The 18,144-nt window shown below is 41.1% G+C and overlaps 1 protein-coding gene and 1 non-coding gene across 2 annotated transcripts in view; one reads left to right on the top strand and one right to left on the bottom strand.

Moving 5' to 3' along the window:
• The window catches only part of LOC143284032 (intraflagellar transport protein 140 homolog), a 35,307-nt gene extending 18,233 nt beyond the window's left edge, over positions 1-17,074 (bottom strand). The window contains exons 1-17 of the mRNA XM_076590622.1: positions 16,950-17,074; positions 16,244-16,419; positions 15,006-15,227; positions 14,402-14,529; positions 13,915-14,063; positions 12,623-12,798; positions 10,972-11,060; positions 10,463-10,569; positions 9,927-10,069; positions 9,337-9,540; positions 8,787-8,865; positions 8,303-8,394; positions 7,740-7,985; positions 6,449-6,603; positions 4,428-4,605; positions 3,273-3,404; positions 2,291-2,520 (exon numbers count right to left, since the gene is read on the bottom strand). Coding sequence (XP_076446737.1) covers positions 2,291-2,520; positions 3,273-3,404; positions 4,428-4,605; positions 6,449-6,603; positions 7,740-7,985; positions 8,303-8,394; positions 8,787-8,865; positions 9,337-9,540; positions 9,927-10,069; positions 10,463-10,569; positions 10,972-11,060; positions 12,623-12,798; positions 13,915-14,063; positions 14,402-14,529; positions 15,006-15,227; positions 16,244-16,393 — 2,480 coding nt within the window. The 5' untranslated portion in view covers positions 16,394-16,419; positions 16,950-17,074. The remainder of the gene's footprint in view (positions 1-2,290; positions 2,521-3,272; positions 3,405-4,427; positions 4,606-6,448; positions 6,604-7,739; positions 7,986-8,302; positions 8,395-8,786; positions 8,866-9,336; positions 9,541-9,926; positions 10,070-10,462; positions 10,570-10,971; positions 11,061-12,622; positions 12,799-13,914; positions 14,064-14,401; positions 14,530-15,005; positions 15,228-16,243; positions 16,420-16,949) is intronic.
• Positions 17,075-17,325: 251 nt separating this feature from the next.
• On the top strand, positions 17,326-17,397 carry Trnah-gug (transfer RNA histidin (anticodon GUG)). Its single transcript has one exon. It is a non-coding gene; the product is annotated as a tRNA-His (tRNA).
• The last annotated feature ends 747 nt before the right edge of the window (positions 17,398-18,144 follow it).

Raw genomic sequence — 18,144 nt, 5'->3', positions numbered from 1 at the left:
GAGCTAAGTGAACTCAGTCACCCCACTTAAGACTGATAACACAATCTCTTTTTGAGAACAAGTATAAAAAAAAAAACAAACAAATGCTCCATGAACATTTTCACACTTAACTTTCCCAACGTTCTTTTCTTTTCGTTTTTTTTAAAAACAAACTTACTTGTAACCAAAATGTAGTGAATGTTTTCCTGCAGCTCAGTAAGTAACTTGAACAAGTCTCATGCGGAATCATCCAAAACAAAACAAAGCTAAACATCAGCAAAGTAAACATGTAGTAAATTCATTTTCAGATCACATGCACTTCATAATTTTGGAATGAGACAAAGTAAAAAGCAAACTGAAATCCAGTTGACAACATGACCAAACTTAACAATAAAACATTTTCAGTCTGCATACATACAGAATTCATTCCTTGCAAGCATAAAACTCAACATGAACATGTTCACTGATGATCACATGTGTAACTAAACATGCCAACAACACAAAATGGATGTAAAATAATGAATCACAGAACAGCATCCAACTTCTAACCTCAGAACAAGAAGAATGCTGTTGTGGGGGAAAAAAAGTGACAGAAATGGTCAGCACAGTCAACACATTAAGTTAGAGTTGCAATATGGATTTCTTTTTTATATTTTTTACTATTAGTCATTCATTGCCCAAAGCAACAATGTTCGCAGTTGAGTATGTGGCATGCTTCTTGCCATTCAGATTCAAACACTTCTTTCTAGTTCTTTAAGAGCTTTATGTCTTCCCCTTGGTGATACCCCAATTAAGAATCTCTTCAATATGTTATTGTTTCTTCTCTGTTTTTGTTGTCTTCTTTTTCTACTTCTTGTTTTTCTGCATTCCTGGGCTGTACTTCATATTCGCTTGTTTCAAAGAACACATTTGTATTGTGCTCATACACCAGTCCCACTGATCACTCAGCTATCAAACTCAACACTTGCTGAAGTTGTTTTCTGTTATCATTCTCAGTATGATGATGCCCTCTCACAGATGAATCAAAGACTTCAAAATCGATGTCAACAAACAAATACAAGATACACTGATAAATGCTTGGTGAAAATACCAAAAAGCAGTACTGATATCATTCAAAAGACATGATTTAGATGCTCACTAAAAACACATGCTGACACGAATGTTGAACTTGGAAAAGCACTGTAAGCTACCACCAGCTTCTCTGCCCCTTTCAACTTTACTTGGAAACACTGTCAGTGCTTAGCCACACTGAAATAAGGCCTGCAAAGTTTATATTTCAACAAATAATACAAGTATAATAAATCTTTGCTTGTGAGAAAAGCTTGAGTGTACTACTTCAAGTCAAAGATTCACATCATCCTGTACTTTGGAGCAAAAGTGTCGGTGTTTATGGTAAAGTGGATGTGTAGGTGTTGGCATGGCGTGGTGTGGTGTTGTGTGGTGTTGTGTGGTGTGGTGTGGTGTGGTGTGTGTGTGTCTCTCTGTGTGTGTCTGTGTCTGTATTCTTTGTCACTGACACATTTCATTTGTCTTGCTTGTAAGTCTCATTTATCGTGCCTGGTATCGTTAATTTTTGTAACCTTTTCCTCCGACCCATACTGATGTTGTTAGCACTATGAGCCCCCTGTACTAAGGAGGCAGAGCACATTATTAAAGGAAATTTTCTTCCTGTCAGATCATGTCAATATGAAGGCCCTTAGGCCTGTAAGGCCTTTTGCCCGCTGGAAATGGGGGGAAGTGAGAGCCCCCATAACTGTATTGAGAGATTTTTATAATCTAATAGTGCGCAAGGCTTATTAATGACACAGGGCTTAATTTCTGCCCCAAATACTGTACCTGTACCTGTACCTAGTGTTGAGAGAACTAAAGGCAGAGGGCCCTTGTGACTAAGATTGCGCCATAATTTTAGCTCGATTGGCCAAACAAGCTAAGTAAGTTGTGACCTGATACAAGTCTTCATCAGATACAAAACATCAGTATCAAAAAATTGATAGACAGACAGAAATATGAAAAAACTTAGCCCTATGAAGAGCACAGGATCAGGAGTCAAGATGGCTGCCGGAAAAAGAGGGCGCTAGTCAGGGATGCACAGGGGAGGTAACCTACTTCGGGAGGTTATCGACTGTAGCGAATTTCGTTTTCTCCACATAGGCGGGTAGTAGTTTGCACAGGACAGGAATCAGACCCCTGCCGGAATCCGCACTAGCAGGTCATGGTTAAGTATGTGTAATTAAACACCCATTTTTCTTTCGTCTTATTATCATTTTCAATATCGGTATCATTGTATTCCGATGGAGCTGAAACGACTGACCTCTTGATGAGTTTGATGGACTTGAAGGCCTCGTCCATGTTGCCGGTGGTGAGGTGGAAGCTGAAGTTCATCATGGCGTCGCGGGTAGTCTTGTCGCTGGCCTCCAGGCCCACAAAGTCTCGCATGATCTTCCGGGACACCAGCTTGGGGTAGGTGATGGCCCCCGTCTCTGGGTTGACGATGCTGTCCGAAGGGCTGTCCCCACCTTCCTCCGCGCTCTGGTTCTGCGACTGATCGGGGAGGGAGGAACACGCAACTGATGGGTCATACAGTCTGCACTGGGGCTAGGGGTTGATTCTTTTTTGGACATATTTTTCTTGGCCATACGTAACTTTGTATGGCCATGTAACATGAACCAATGGCCTTGCAAAACAATTCTTCAGAAAACTGTTGATATGAATGGTGAAATTAAAAAAACAAAAAAACAACCGAAAACATCTGCAGAGACCCAGGGTTTTACACACAACTGACAAATATGGGGGAATCTGATGGAACAGTTCTATGCAAAACCCCAGTAACTTTTCACAGAGTTAAGGGAGAAGAAAAAAATTTCTATGGGTTCTGTGAGTGTTCCTTTCCTTTGTTGTGTAGAAGTGTTATGTATGTATACATGTGAGGGAACGTGTGCCTTTGTTAATTTCTACATATGACCTGCTTTCCTTTGCTTATTACCGAAACACAGTAGCAGTTTACGCAGCACAAAAAAAATATGCTACTAAAATCCACACCTTTCAAATGAAATGCAAATAAGAAAACTTCAAACTACGGAAGTGTGGTACAAGATGAGCAGCACAGAAATGACCACAGGAGAACAACAGACAGAGAGAAAGAGACAGTGAGGCAGGGGATGAATGAGGAAGATAAGAGATGGGGATGGGGAAGAGAAGGATACTGGGAATAAGACGGAAGACTGGTCTGGGGCTGGGGAGTGAGAAAGAGGAAGGAGAGAAAAGATGGCAGGAGGGAAGGAAGGAGGGCACACCTTTTTGACAAAGTAGTGGTAAGGGACCTCGATGCCCATGAGGGTGGTGAAGTGCTGGGGGGTGGAGTAGCTGTCCTGGATCAGCACCCCTTGCTCTGACGTGCAGAACAGCGACACCACCATGGTCTCCACCTGCACACACACACACACACACACACACACAGACCATGCATGCTGCATTTGCCTTTTTCCTTGCGAGGTGCCCCTCATGTGTCTTGTACTGTGATCCTCATGTATCTTACACAGTGCTCCCAAAGTACAGGTGCTCTCTCACACACACACATTCACACACACACACACGCACACTCACCCTACATACCATCTTGATCAGGGAGTGTCACACACACACACACACACACATACACACACACACACTCTTGACCCCCTGCCTCCCACCCCCACCCAACCCCCACATACCAGTCCCTCTTCTACAGCCTTGATGAGAGTATGTCTCACACATACACACACACACTCACACACACACACATGCACACACACACTCACACACACACACATGCACACACACGCTCGCATGCACGTGTGCACACACACATCACATACCAGTCCCTCCTCCACAGCCTTCATGAGGAAGTCTCTTGCACACAGACACACACATGTGCACACGCACTCACTCACATGCACACATACACACACACACACACACACACACACACAGACCACTTACTGGTCCTTCTTCCACAGCCTTCATGCGGGAGTGTCTCTCACACACAGACACATACATATACACACATGTGCACATGCAGTCACACACACATACATACACACACAGACCACTTACTGGTCCTCACACACAGACACACACACATGCGCACAGGCAGTCACACACACAGACATACACACATGTGCACGGGCAGTCACAAACACACACACACATACACACAGACCACTTACTGGTCCTTCCACAGCCTTGGTGAGGGAGTGTGTGTCTCTCTCTCTCTCTCTCTCTCTCTCTCTCTCTCTCTCTCTCTCACACACACACACAGACCACTTACTGGTCCTTCTTCCACAGCCTTGGTGAGGGAGTGTCTCACTCACACACACACACACACACACACACAGATCTCACTTACAGGTCCTTCTCTCACAAACACACACACACACATACACACACACACACACACAGAGCTCACTTACTGGTCCTTCTTCCACAGCCTTGGTGAGGGAGTGTTTCTTCTTGACCTCCTTGCTGTCCTTGCTGGGGTCTTTGGTCAGGACGCGCGCCTCGCACACCAGCAGTTTGGGCTCCTCCATGTCCCAGTAGTGCGACACAGGGTACCGTCCTGCGATGTCTTTGGCAGCCTGGTTCTTGCCCCTGATAATAAGTCGGAGGTTGGTTTGTTTGTATTTATTCACATTTTTAAGTTGAAAACACATCCATCAGATCATTCATGTAAACAAGAAGGAAGGAGCAATGATAGAATAAGTGACACACAGCAATGTTTCTTTCAGCACAGAACTCATGACGCTTTGCCAGGGGTGTGGCAAACAATGTAAAAAAAAAAAATGCTGAACTGTTTGGTCACCTCCCTAAATAAATGGATCATAATACTACTTAATATATTCTCTTTGTAACTCTAGTAATGCATCAAGTGTGGGTTAACATTTCCAATCAATGACAGTTTCCATTGTTTATCTCTCTTTCACATCCTCTTTTTTTCTCTTCCTTTTTTTTTTTTTTTTGTTTGTTTTTTTTTTGTTTTTGTTTTTTGAAACTACACATTGTTAGAATGGTTACATGCTTAGAAAGCTCTCACTTACAGTTTCCCTTCTATTTTGATTGAAGATTTTTTGCTAACAACTACAGGTGATCTATTCATAGTTTTTGTGTGTGTGTGTGCGTGTGTGGTTGAAGGGTGCAGCTTACAGTGTGCTGGCATGCCTCATAAGGTGCTACACTCCCTGCATCCCACCACATTCAATGTGGATCACCAGTTAGCATTATTCTATTTTCAATGGTAATCAGTCAAATCAAATCAAAGTGTAAGGAAGATCCAGTTTATCCATTTCACGCACAATGAAACATTTTTGTTGTTTGCTAACATTTGTCGCTGTCATTTGCGTTACCTCTAAGCATCGCTGTTCTCCTTAAAATATTTGTCATTGTCCAATATTTGTCACTGTCATCACCTCTCAGCATCACTGGTGTCCATAAAACATTTGTCACTGTCCAACATTAGTGTCACTGTCAATATCATTGCCTCTCAGCATTCTTGGTGTCTTTAAACATTTGTCATTGTCCAACATTTGTCCCTGTCAATGTCTTCGTCTCTCAGCATTGTTGGTGTCCTCAAGCATTTGTCATTGTCCAACATTTGTCCCTGTCAATGTCATCGTCTCTCAGCACCATTGGTGTCCTAAAGCATTTGTCACTGTCCAACCTTTGTTGCTGTCACTGTCATCACCTCTCAGCATTGTTGGTGTCCTCAAGCATTTGTCATTGTCCAACCTTTGTCGCTGTCACTGTCATCACCTCTCAGCATTGTTGGTGTCTTTAAACATCTGTCATTGTCCAACATTTGTCCCTGTCAATGTCTTCGTCTCTCAGCGTTGTTGGTGTCCTCAAGCATTTGTCATTGTCCAACCTTTGTCGCTGTCACTGTCATCACCTCTCAGCATTGTTGGTGTCCTCAAGCATTTGTCATTGTCCAACCTTTGTCGCTGTCACTGTCATCACCTCTCAGCATTGTTGGTGTCCTCAAGCATTTGTCATTGTCCAACCTTTGTCGCTGTCACTGTCATCACCTCTCAGCATCATTTGTGTTCTCAAGCATTTGTCATTAGTCCAACCTTTGTCGCTGTCACTGTCATCACCTCTCAGCATTGTTGGTGTTCTCAAGCATTTGTCATTAGTCCAATCTTTGTCGCTGTCACTGTCATCACCTCTCAGCATTGTTGGTGTCCTCAAGCATTTGTCATTAGTCCAATCTTTGTCGCTGTCACTGTCATCACCTCTCAGCATTGTTGGTGTCCTCAAGCATTTGTCATTGTCCAATCTTTGTCGCTGTCACTGTCATCACCTCTCAGCATTGTTGGTGTCCTCAAGCATTTGTCATTAGTCCAATCTTTGTTGCTGTCACTGTCATCACCTCTCAGCACTGTTGGTGTCCTCAAGCATTTGTCATTAGTCCAATCTTTGTCGCTGTCACTGTCATCACCTCTCAGCATCGTTGGTGTCCTTCTCTTCATCCTGGCCCTCAGCCCCAGTGGGGTAGTCATCCTGCTCGCCCCGCCCGGTCTCAAAGTTGAAGTACTGCACTGTGTCCAGCTCCACATCCCAGAAGTACATTTTGGGGTCACTGCTGCCCTCGTTCTGTGTGTGCAGCACAGGTCCAGTTTATTTATTTAACATTGGGCACAGTGACAACACTGTTATAACATGAACACCTGCTAAGTGAATGCAAAGAGCTTGCCAGTTACAATGTTCTGACGACATGAACACCTGCACTGTTAATCCAAAGAGGTGGCCAGTCACAACACCATTATCATGTCAACATCTGCTATGTCAGTTCAAAGAGCTGTCTGTTTTGTTTTGTTTTTTTGATGTAAACAAACAAATCAAAAAAGCATTTTTCAAGCATTAAAAAAAAAAAAAAAAAAGGTTCTAGGAGATATGAAAAAAAGATCTAAAACCTCTTTCGGTTTTTTTTTTTCGTTTTTTTTTTCTTTTTTTTTTCTTTTTTTTTTAAGCTCATCAGGAGAAATCAAAACTGTATACCCCAACATAACCATGCTATCTCCTTCGAAGGCATGTGTACTAAACAGACAGTTACAATTCGTTTTTGCTTTTATTTTGCTTGAACACCTAAGGGAAAGACCTTCAGAAACAGAAATCTCATCTGCATCTCATAGGTTCACATATTTCTGAGACGATGATAACCTGTATGATTTTTTTTTTTTTTTTTTTACTCTGCTGTTTGGGCAGCCATAATCCATTTTCAAGCATAGTGCATGCTGAGTATTTTTGTGCTTTCAAAAATATTCTTCATGTATAAACACAAAAGAGGGTTATGGACCAGGCAAGACTGCACATGCTGGGAAAGAAAAAAAAACACCTCCTTTACCCAAGAGATGCTTGACTGCTGAGACCTGAGGTGCAGACGTCATGGACTATATGAAAAAAAACTGATGCATCAACAATTGAGTTACTGAACGCATTACATAAATATTATTTGTTATCAATAATAGTGTGTACAGCATTGTGAGAAAGAACAAACAATAAAACTGCTTCATAGTTTTGACAAAAGTAATGGCACAAATCAGAATCAGAATCAAGAACAACCTTAAAATCTCAGAGAAATTAAGTAAGTGCAGAAGTGTGGTAAAGTGTGCAATTTCCAGTAGAACAGTAAAATGTTGGCACACAACATATATAACAAAAACACACAAAAAAAAACAACAACATAGCACACAATTTAAAAAAAAAATCAATTCAGAAAAAGGCCTCACTGTTTTGACAAGAATGCTGACACGACTGCCATTGCAGCAGACCTTGGCTGACACAACAGACCCAAAGCCCGGCACAATGTCAGCCAGGTTCTTAGGGTTGGTGTGAGCCTTGGCCTCTCGGCGAGACAGGTCATAGACGCGCACTATTCCCACATCGGTGGCCACCACCAGATAATGTCCACACACGTCCAGACTGACTGGCTGACCTTCAGGTTCAGCAAAGGTCATCAGCTGCTTCACTGTGCCCTAGAAGAACACAGATGAAATAATGTGTGCAGGAAAGAAATTCAACAGCATCAAAATCTGCTCTGACTGAAGATATCTGTAGCTGCCTGTATTTTCATTTTACATGATCAAAACAACATGAAAGTGGGGGACAGATCACTGTAATCCCATTTGTGATGGGCTTTTATTTGTATTACTGACTTTTTATTCTTTTTCACTTATCCCATTTGTGATGGGCTTTTATTTGTATTACTGACTTTTTATTCTTTTTCATTTATTTTCTTTTTGTTGCTACACCACGGTTGGGGAAGCTTGTTACTGTACAAAAGTTTACCCACCTGGAAAGTCCTGACTTGAACTTTGCCCTGCTCTATGGTGTAGATGTTCTGTTCATACACTGCGATCACCATGGCCTCTGTCATGAACTGACCTGCACACAACCACCACCGTACATTGGACCACAGCTCTCTGGACCACCAGTTAGCATCCATCTATTTTTTATGGTAATCAGTCCAATCAAATCAAGTTGCATATAGCCAAGCCAACCATAAAGGAGGGTTGGGGGGTGGGGGTGGGGGGGCACTACCAGTCAGTCCTTAAAAGCAGTTGAAGAGAACTCAAAATAATGTTGAAAGATTTATCAAAACAATGTAAAAAAAAAAAAAAAAGACCAGTTCACCCATGTCCTGCTTAGTCTGCATAAAATTTTAACTCAGGTAATTAATTAAGCAACTAGAACTGTAGACAGTTCTGTGAGACACCACTTATGTCTTCATGACCACTAATGCACTTCTGTAGTAACAGAGATATACAGAACTTTACCTGCTGCCTTCAGAGTGGTCTTGTCTGCTGAGTATTCATAGAGAATCACTCGCTTGCCGTTCCACACTGCCAGTGCATCCTGAAGAAAGTCAGTAAAATAAACATTGTCATTTACCAATTTCCAGATCTCCAATACTGTTTTATGAACATTTCTATTGTCATGTCAATCAAGCATACTGATAATAAATGTGACAAAAAGAAAGAAAACTTATAACAGTAAATCCAACAAATAACAAGAAGGAACACTTGATTAAAGTTACTATCATTTCTTCAATCTACAAACAAAAGGAAGAACATTAATTTTGATTAAAGTCACCATCCTTTCTTCAGTGTAAAGACCTTGGCAAACAAAAGTAAAACTCTAGTTATGCTAACAAGTGTTTCAGTCTTTTCTGATTCATCCTTCTTCTTTGTTAGTGGGCTGCAACTCCCACGTTCACATGTGTGTACACAAGTGGACTTTTACGTCTATGACCGATTTTACCCTTCCACGTAGGCAGCCATACTCCGTTTTCAGGGGTGATTCATCCTTCATTTCCCACAAGCTCACCTTGGTTGTGTAGATGCCCTTGACCTGGATATCAGTCTTGAGGTCATGGTGGCTACCGTTGGCAAAGAGCTCAATGGCGAGGGCACTGGGAGCGTACTGCACGACGGCTGTCTGGGCGCGGAAACTGGAGCTCATGACTTGCTCGCTGAGGATGAACACGTTGGCGATGGTGTTGACGGCTAACAGGCTCTTCTGCTGGCACCACTGTGAGGCAAAGTCATGACTGTTTTTATCAGAAACCTTTTATATCACACGACTACTTTTCACAGCAAAAGATGGATGTACTCGGACAAACATTCAAGACAAAGCATGACAGAGCACAGGGGTGAGGCCTATACAGAAACTGAACTCAAAGGAAAACAAATCTGGTTTGAAACAATCAACACCAAGCTTCTCTCTTATACCTTGTGAGGACATGTTGTTTGTTCAGCTTAACAGTCCTCGCAGTCAGTTTGGTTGTAAACACATCAGTGAAGATAAGACTTATTATCTGTTTCATCATCTTCCTTATGCAACATTACCGTTTTCTCAACAAACGGTAAAAATAAAAATATTTTTCTGGCATTGCGAAATGTGATTCTGGTACATACCTCAATTGTTCGGACGGGGCCCTCAACTGTAGCTGGAGGCATGAGTGTCCAGAGTTCCTCCCCTTCCTTCTTCTTGCCAGGTGGTGAGGGGGCGAACTTCCACAGGGCAATGTTGCCCATGTTGGTCCCCGCAGCAAGAGTCGCTGCACAACACCACAGTCACCCACGACAGTCAGAAAAAATAATAACTGCCCCTTGTCACAGACTCAAAATGGTTTACAATCTTGAAAATCATATATTCACAGACATGGCAAAAGAAATAAAGCATGATGGTCAGAATGGGGAAAAAGCAAGGCTCAGCAAGTATATGCCTTTTTTTTTTTAACACATACATATACCCACCCCCACAACACACACATTCACACACAGAGTCAAAAGAAGGTGTATGCCTTGATTCACCTTGGCTACACATGTCTCAAATTAAAAAATTTAAAAAAAACCTAGAAAAGACATCCCGAGTGATTATTAAAACAGGCCCCTGTGGGAAATATACTTCAAACAAATATGCTTCAGACAAACAAGAGCAGGTGACCAACCTTTCTCTTCGCTGTAGCCCACACAGAGGAGAGACTCGTTCTGGTCATAGCTGCTGTGCCCATCCAGTGTCAGCACATAGTTGTCATTGTGCTCCAGGTCCCACATCCTGTAACCACCAGCCTTCAATTAATCAATCATCTTAGCTCCTGAGGAGTGACTGTTACAATTCATAGTAAAGGTCACTGTCCAACAGCATGTTAGTAGTCGGCAAAGTTGCAGCTCAGCAGCAGAACAGTCAATGACTGGCTTCATTCTACACACTTCTCACATCTGTGGATCCAGACTGCTACTGCTTGATTATGCAATGCTGACAATTTCATGATAGTGTTTGACAAAGGGCACACCCTCTCTGTCCCTCTGTGTGTGTGTGTCACACACACACACAATTGTGTGCACACACACAGACATATATACACACAAACAAACACACACACACACACATACACACACACACACACACACACACACAGAATTAAGTTGTGTAGTACATACAGATTTATGCACTGACCTGATAACCATTTCCCCAGAGGCTGAAGCCAGAATACCTTTGCCTGCCCAAGTGATGGAGGGTTGGTCCGTGCGACCGCTTAACTTCACCTGGGTTCACACACACACACAAATACACACACACATTGGAAAAATGTTTGAAGACACTAAGAAACAGGTCAATGTATATCATACCACAAGAGTAGAGAATTCTTTGGAGAATCACAGTCAACAAAACCCAAAGAGTTGGGATGGGGTAGGTGGTTAACAAGACAATAAAACAAACATGACTATAAATTTTGCTTCTCTTCTCTCTTCTCAGGCTGTGTAAACACCAATGCCTGCACAAAACGAAAGAAATTAAAAGAAGAACAGGTTAAATACATTATAAAATATTCAAGCTCACAGGGGAAACAACACCTGTACAAGTAAGCTGAGGATTTGCATTTCTCCTGTTTCCAACAACAGATTATCAGAGTAAACATACACTAATGTCAACCCACTGCTTTACTATTTAACAACTTCTACTGTTCAAGCATATAACAGTTAAAACTTCACAATAGCAATCTGGCCCTGATTTGATGGACCACAAGCATGTTCTTTGTAAACTCTTAAAATATTCTTGGTTTTACAAAATTCGAAAAGTATATTATTTTGCTTTCATCAGAACAGTGATGCTGTCCTTTCGAATGTATAAAAAAAAATTTTTTTTAAGTGTTGGTCTATAGGGGACACAGGGTTGTGAATAAGGAGAAACACCACCACCATGTTCCGTCTAGGTCCAAAGGGGACAAGTTTCAGTTTCAGTTTCTCAAGGTGGCATCACTGTGTTTGGACAAATCCATGTGCTCGACAAATCTATTGGGCAGATACCTGACAGCAGCATCACCCAACATGCATGTCAGGCCTTGAGTGCATGCATATAAATTTGTGTACCTATCAGAATGGATTTCTTCTGAAGAATTCTACCAGGGGACAACACTTTTATTGCCATGGTTCCTTTATCAGTGTGCCAAATGCATGCTGCACATGGGACCTTGGCTTATCGTCGCATCCGAATGATTAAATGCTCAGTTTGGTTTTCCAGTCCAACTTGGGAGAAAGGGCGAGAGCAGGAATTGAACCCACACCCTCACAGAAACTGTACTGGCATATGAGCATCTTATCCACTCTGCCACCTTCCTTTTCCATAGGAGATAAAGGGTTGTGAGCAAGGGGAAGCAACACCACCACATTCTGTCTGGGTGTATCAGAGACTAACTGATGTGGACAAGGGGAAGCAATACCACCATGTTCTGTCTACATTCAGTTTCTAAAGAACGAAGAAAACATCAGTGTTCAGACATATCCATATATGCTACACCACATCTGTTAGGCAGATGTCTGACATGCCTTGATTGCAGGCATATTTGCAAACCTATCAGAGTGGATTTAATCCGCAGAACCTTGCCATGGATTCTTTTTCAGTGCGCCAAGTGTGTGCTGCACATGAGACCTCAGTTTATCGTCTCATCCAAATGACTAAATTTTCCAGTCAAACTTAGGAGAAACAGCATGTCCCTGATTCAAACCCAGACCCTCACAACACTGTATTGGCTGATAAGATCTTAACCACTCTGCTAACTTCCTCCATGTAGTGAACAAGGAGAAACATCACACCATGTTCAGTCTACCTTCAACAGCTCCTTGGTCTCCCCCTCTGGCATGACGGCATGCTGTGTGAGCAGCAGGTTGTCAGTCATGGTCACCAAAACATTCTTCTCCTCATAGAACAACAGCTTGATGACTGTGTGGTCCAGACTGAAGCACTGTGTGCACTGGGCGTTTTCATTCACATAGTACACCCCACCTGTTACATACATGTTCGTGTTCAAACAGCAGAATATGGCTCTTGGAAGGTTGTGAAATAACGTATCAGCATGAACATTCTGTAACAAGCCCTGAAGCCCAAGGTGATCATAATGACAGTAAAGAAATTAGTTATTTTTTTCAAAATGAAGAAGAGAAAGATGAAAATGGTCAAATTAATGCATAGTAAACTGAAGACAGATTTTGACAAACTTACAAACCATACTTCAACAACAGCCAGTCTGTAAAAGGAAATTTTCTATCTAAAATTACGTTTAAATAACATACTTACCGTGACCCAACTAGTGCAGACTCAGCAGGGGTCTGACATTCCTGTCCTGTGCAAACTACTATCCGCCTATGCGGAGAAAACGAAAGCAACTAATTTTAGCGCGATCGCCCAATCTATCTACATAATTATGTGACCTGGTTGGAGACTGAATTTGACAAAAAACAAGAACGCCAGAGAATTGACAGACAGACAGAAAATAAGAAAAAAAACTTAGCCGTTTGAAGAGCACAGGAACAATAGTCATGATGGCTGCCGGAAAAAGAGGGCGCTAGCCAGTGGGACAAAGGGGAGGTTACCTACTTCCGGGAAGTTATCGGCCGTAGTACTTTCATTTTCTCCGCATAGGTGGATAGTAGTTTGCACAGGACAGGAATGTCAGACCCCTGCTGGAGTCTGCACTAGTTGGGTCACGGTAAGTATGTGTAATTAAATTGTAATTGTCCTGCTCATCCCATCTGCATTCACACACAGACACACACATGACCATTCACAATCCTGCATATCAAAGAGGGCACACAAAGTTTTCTTTTCATTAAAAACCAGCCTGATAAAAAATATGTAACAGTTCAAATGTTTTCATCTGGGTTCATCACAATCATTATCATTATCAATACATATATATATTTGGTTTCAGCTTGATGTCTGTTTTATAAGGTCAAGTCAGAAACAAAAGGGATGGATAATTCAACTCTCTTCTGAAATATTGATATTCACTGCACTGAACCATAACTGTATTCATATGTCAACCTACCCTGGTCTTCCCCACAAAACCCCATATATCCACAATTTATAAAGAATACCGTTACTGGATGGTTGTCAGCTTACCAGTGGCTCCTCCAACAAAGAAGCAGAGAGATTCCTGTGGTCCGAAGGGGGTGGCCACTTTGCCTGACTTGCCCCCGCGCTTCCAGTTAAACATGTCCAGGGCACTCTCATCACCACTCACAGCTGCACGAGCTAGGCTGGCAATGTCCCTGGTATCACACAGCATCACGCAATTACTTTCAATGAAATTTCTGCACTCATACACACAAGAGAGATACGCATGTACACATGCACACAATGAATGAACAAACTTTTATTCATCATTTCTAAGTTTCACGGAACTAGTCCATGAAGTACTTTTGCTCTTCTACCTTCGTTTTTCAGGGTCTTTTTTGTTTGAGTTTTTCAGTAAAAGTATATATATATATATATATATATATATAATATAAAATTTTTCTTTTTTAATTTTTTTTTTTTTTTAATACTTGATGAAAATACAGCTTCAGCACTGTGATCACTGCACCTTTCCTAACCACTAAGAACTCACATAGATGGGTCTTGGGGAGGCGGGGGACGAAAGACGATCTGTTCAACAGGTTCCTGCAGATGATGCTGCACTGGCTCTTGACCCAGACGTCCACGACTGTCAGAGCGCCACACCATCAGCATGCCAGACTGGAACGCACACAAACATATTTCACTCACACAAATTCATATTGGTATATGAGTTATCACTTATCTTAATGTTATATAAAAAGTTTTATCACATTTTTATACCTGCATAAAATATATGAAAAAAATTGTGCGTTCATACAAGTTACAACTATTTTCTTGCTCAGTTTTTACCATTCTCTTGATGTACATTACCTTAAAAAAAACCCATCAACAATAAAACAATAAAACTAGTGAAGGCATTGTTACTAATAATCATAATAATAATTATAATAATATCAGAGTGTCTCTTTGTCCATATTCAATAACAGTAATGAACAACACAATTTTGATCAACTTTGATGCATCTGACTTAGGATTATATCTAAATTGTCTACACATACAACAATACTATATGTGAACAACAAGAAAAAAATCAAAGAAGCACACACACACACACACACACACACACACACACACACTAACAAAAATACACTTACATTGTCTCCAGACACAAAGCGAGATCCATTGGAACTCCATCGCAGGAAGGTAATCTCTCCTTTATGCAGATGTGGGGGCTCTATCAACTCGCGCTCCTGCTCATTCCACACGGCAATCTCCCCATTCTGCCATCCCACTGCCACAATCTTTCGGGTCGGGTGCCAAGTAACGCTGCTGATTTGTGTTTGGTTGGTGATTGGTTTGTGCTGAAGCTTTTCCCCCTGGATTTCAACAATCAAAAGAAGTGGAGTATATTCATCATTGATTGTAAACAAAACATTCTTTTTTCTTTTCTTTTTTTATAGAAAAAGTCCACTTTATTTCACTTATTTATTTTCAAAATATTGTATAATTTCATTTTAAAAAACCCACAAAAGATTAATTATAGCAAAATAATTGGATAAAAAAAAAAAGGATCAATACTATAGCGTACATATCTCAGCAAATAAGATAATTTCAGTAATCAATAATCAAAACATTATGCACTGGTGTGTCTGAGTATTTGTGTGTGCACATGTATATGTATAATACATATCTGTTTACATGTATATAGACCGGGATGACAATAACTTGCTTTGACTATGATTAAAGATTCTCTCCTTTCTCCCCCTTCACTGGTCCTTGAATGGCGGTCTGGATGCTAGTAATATGGATGAGACAGTAAACCAAGGTCCTGTGTACACACCATGTACTTACCACTTGCAAAAGAACCCACAGCAACATAAGGGTTTCCCTGCCAATATTGCACAGAAAAATTGACTTAGATAGGAAAATAAATTCTCACTACAGTGATGTGTTCTCTAAATACAGTATAATACACTACAGCTGAGTACTTTAAGGAACTTTCACATAGTTTGTCTTGTCTTCTCAAAAGACAAAAAAGGCCATTTCTTTTAACTGTACCTTTTCAATTTCATTCCACACTTTCAAATTGCTGAAATAACTCTGATATGAGGTTGATAGTTGGTGAGAATTGCTGAAACTAACTCTACAGCGCTGTGTGGTGTGGTGTGTGTGTGTGTGTGTGTGTGTGTGTGTGTGTGTGTGTGTGTGTGTGTGTGTGTATGTTTGTGTGTGTGTGTGTGTATGTCTGTCTGTCTGTCAGTCTCTATGTGTGTGTCTTTGACAGTCAGGAAACACGCTCCTTTTTTGTTACAAACATATTTTAAGCTTTATTAGTCATTAACAATCCTCCTAATCCACAAAAGTGAACCTGTGACTGTACTGAAGATTGTACCTCTTCATTGAAGATATTGAGAGTTCCCCCTGTATCTTCATTGTATGATGCTACTGCCAAGAGAGCTGTGCCGCCTTTGTACCAGTATATCTCATTGTTGATACCGGAGGGTCCAGCACTGTCCAGTCGGTGATCAAAATACACTGCCATAATTTATCTGTGTTGCACAGCCGCAGCTGCAAAACAAAGGAGAATAAATCAAAAAGACAGAAAAAAATGTCTCTTTTCTATATATGCACACCATCAAAACACTCCTTGTTTGGGAAGATACATTAGAACTGTTCTCTTTTCTTTTTATATCATATTTGTATTTCTGAGAGTGACAAAGATTAAGAAACCAGTTGAAACTTTACATTTAACCTCCACTCATAAGATACAGATCGATGGTATGCTGTCATGTGCACGGATAACATCACTGCACAGTGCACTTTTCTTTATAGAATTCTACAGTAATATCATTACACATAATAATTATTCAGCAGGCAAATGATTTACATGATAAGATGTAACACATCATGATATGGTGAGATGTGATATGACATGACATAATATAACATTAAAAGCTATGAGCAGATCAGCTTACCCTGGTCGACATTTGCACAGAACAAGCTGACAAGTCGCTGACAACAGCGGACAATGGAAAGACAGAATAATAACTATATGATGAACTAAATCATCTAGTTTCATGCACGCAATGTTTATATACCTGTGCAAGTCCAAAACTGTTTGCTTACAGGCGCTGATTTCAGTTACCGTGGTAACTATGATGCCAAAATGATCACAAATCGTTCACTGACGGATACCATGTTGAAACTATGTGCGACCCGGAAGCAGTTAGAATGGTGGGAATGACCGCTGCTACAGTAAACAATCAACAATCGGCCACTTCGGAATTATCCGGTAATTTCCGTAAAGTGTATAGAAGTTTGAAAGTGAATAGTTCTATATAAGGCGAAAAGTGTACCACAAGAATTCCATGAAAAGACTAAGCGTTGTTTAGTATTTGTGTTTTTGAAAAGTGAAGTAACATTTAAAGTATTTAATTAGCTATATAAGATATAAATTTCCTTAACATCGTAAGAGCCGTGATAGTCTAGTGGTTAGGACCTCGCGTTGTGGCCGCGATAACCCAGGTTCGAATCCTGGTCACGGCATATTTTTGTTTTTCTTCGTTATTCCTCAGCAGATGAAGGGGGTGTGGTGATAAAAGACAAGGTGATAAAACTGGTATTGTTTTGTTTTTCTTGTAGGCTGTGGATGGGTGGGGGAGGTAGGGGCCCCATCATATATCATGGAGTACCAGCAGCACGAAAGTAATCACTGCTCTCAGCAGATCAGTTGCTTTCTTTTTTCAGAAGCTGGCCAGCTCGTACACCTTACCTTTGATCCTGCTGTTTTAAGTGAATCACGTCTGGCTGAAATCTCTGAGGGTGAAGACGGGTAACACTTTCTTCCCGGCAAAGGGTGTCTCCGCGTCAACAGTGAGAAACACTTCTTTGTTTCATATTCAGTCTTCGATAAGACTGAGGTGAACTCGGATTAAGTCTGCCTTTAGAGATGTCTGTCAAAGAGTGAAATGCGAAATGCAAAAAAGTTCTATTCAGATTAGGCCATGGTCCCTAACTGGTGGGGGCAAGCATAAGCTACATCAATTACACAAGTAAATATGATTTAATAGAACATCGAGTTGTATCAGAGAGTGAGCTTCGCAATCAAATAGCCGGCATTTCCTGATGGTTTTCTTAAACCTTAGTACAGCGCGCCGTGATAGTCTAGTTGTTAGGACCTCGCGTTGTGGCCGCGATAACCGAGGTTCGAATCCTGGTCACGGCATGTTTTTTGTTTGTTTGTTTGTTGTTTTGTGTGTGTGTGTGTGTGTGTGTGTGTTTGTTTAGTTTTTT

This window comes from Babylonia areolata, chromosome 1, assembly GCF_041734735.1.
Source record: "Babylonia areolata isolate BAREFJ2019XMU chromosome 1, ASM4173473v1, whole genome shotgun sequence".
In the NCBI taxonomy this organism is placed as follows: domain Eukaryota; kingdom Metazoa; phylum Mollusca; class Gastropoda; order Neogastropoda; family Buccinidae; genus Babylonia; species Babylonia areolata.
The sequence above is the reverse complement of the archived record's forward strand: the minus strand, read 5'-3'. Positions and strand labels throughout refer to the sequence as shown.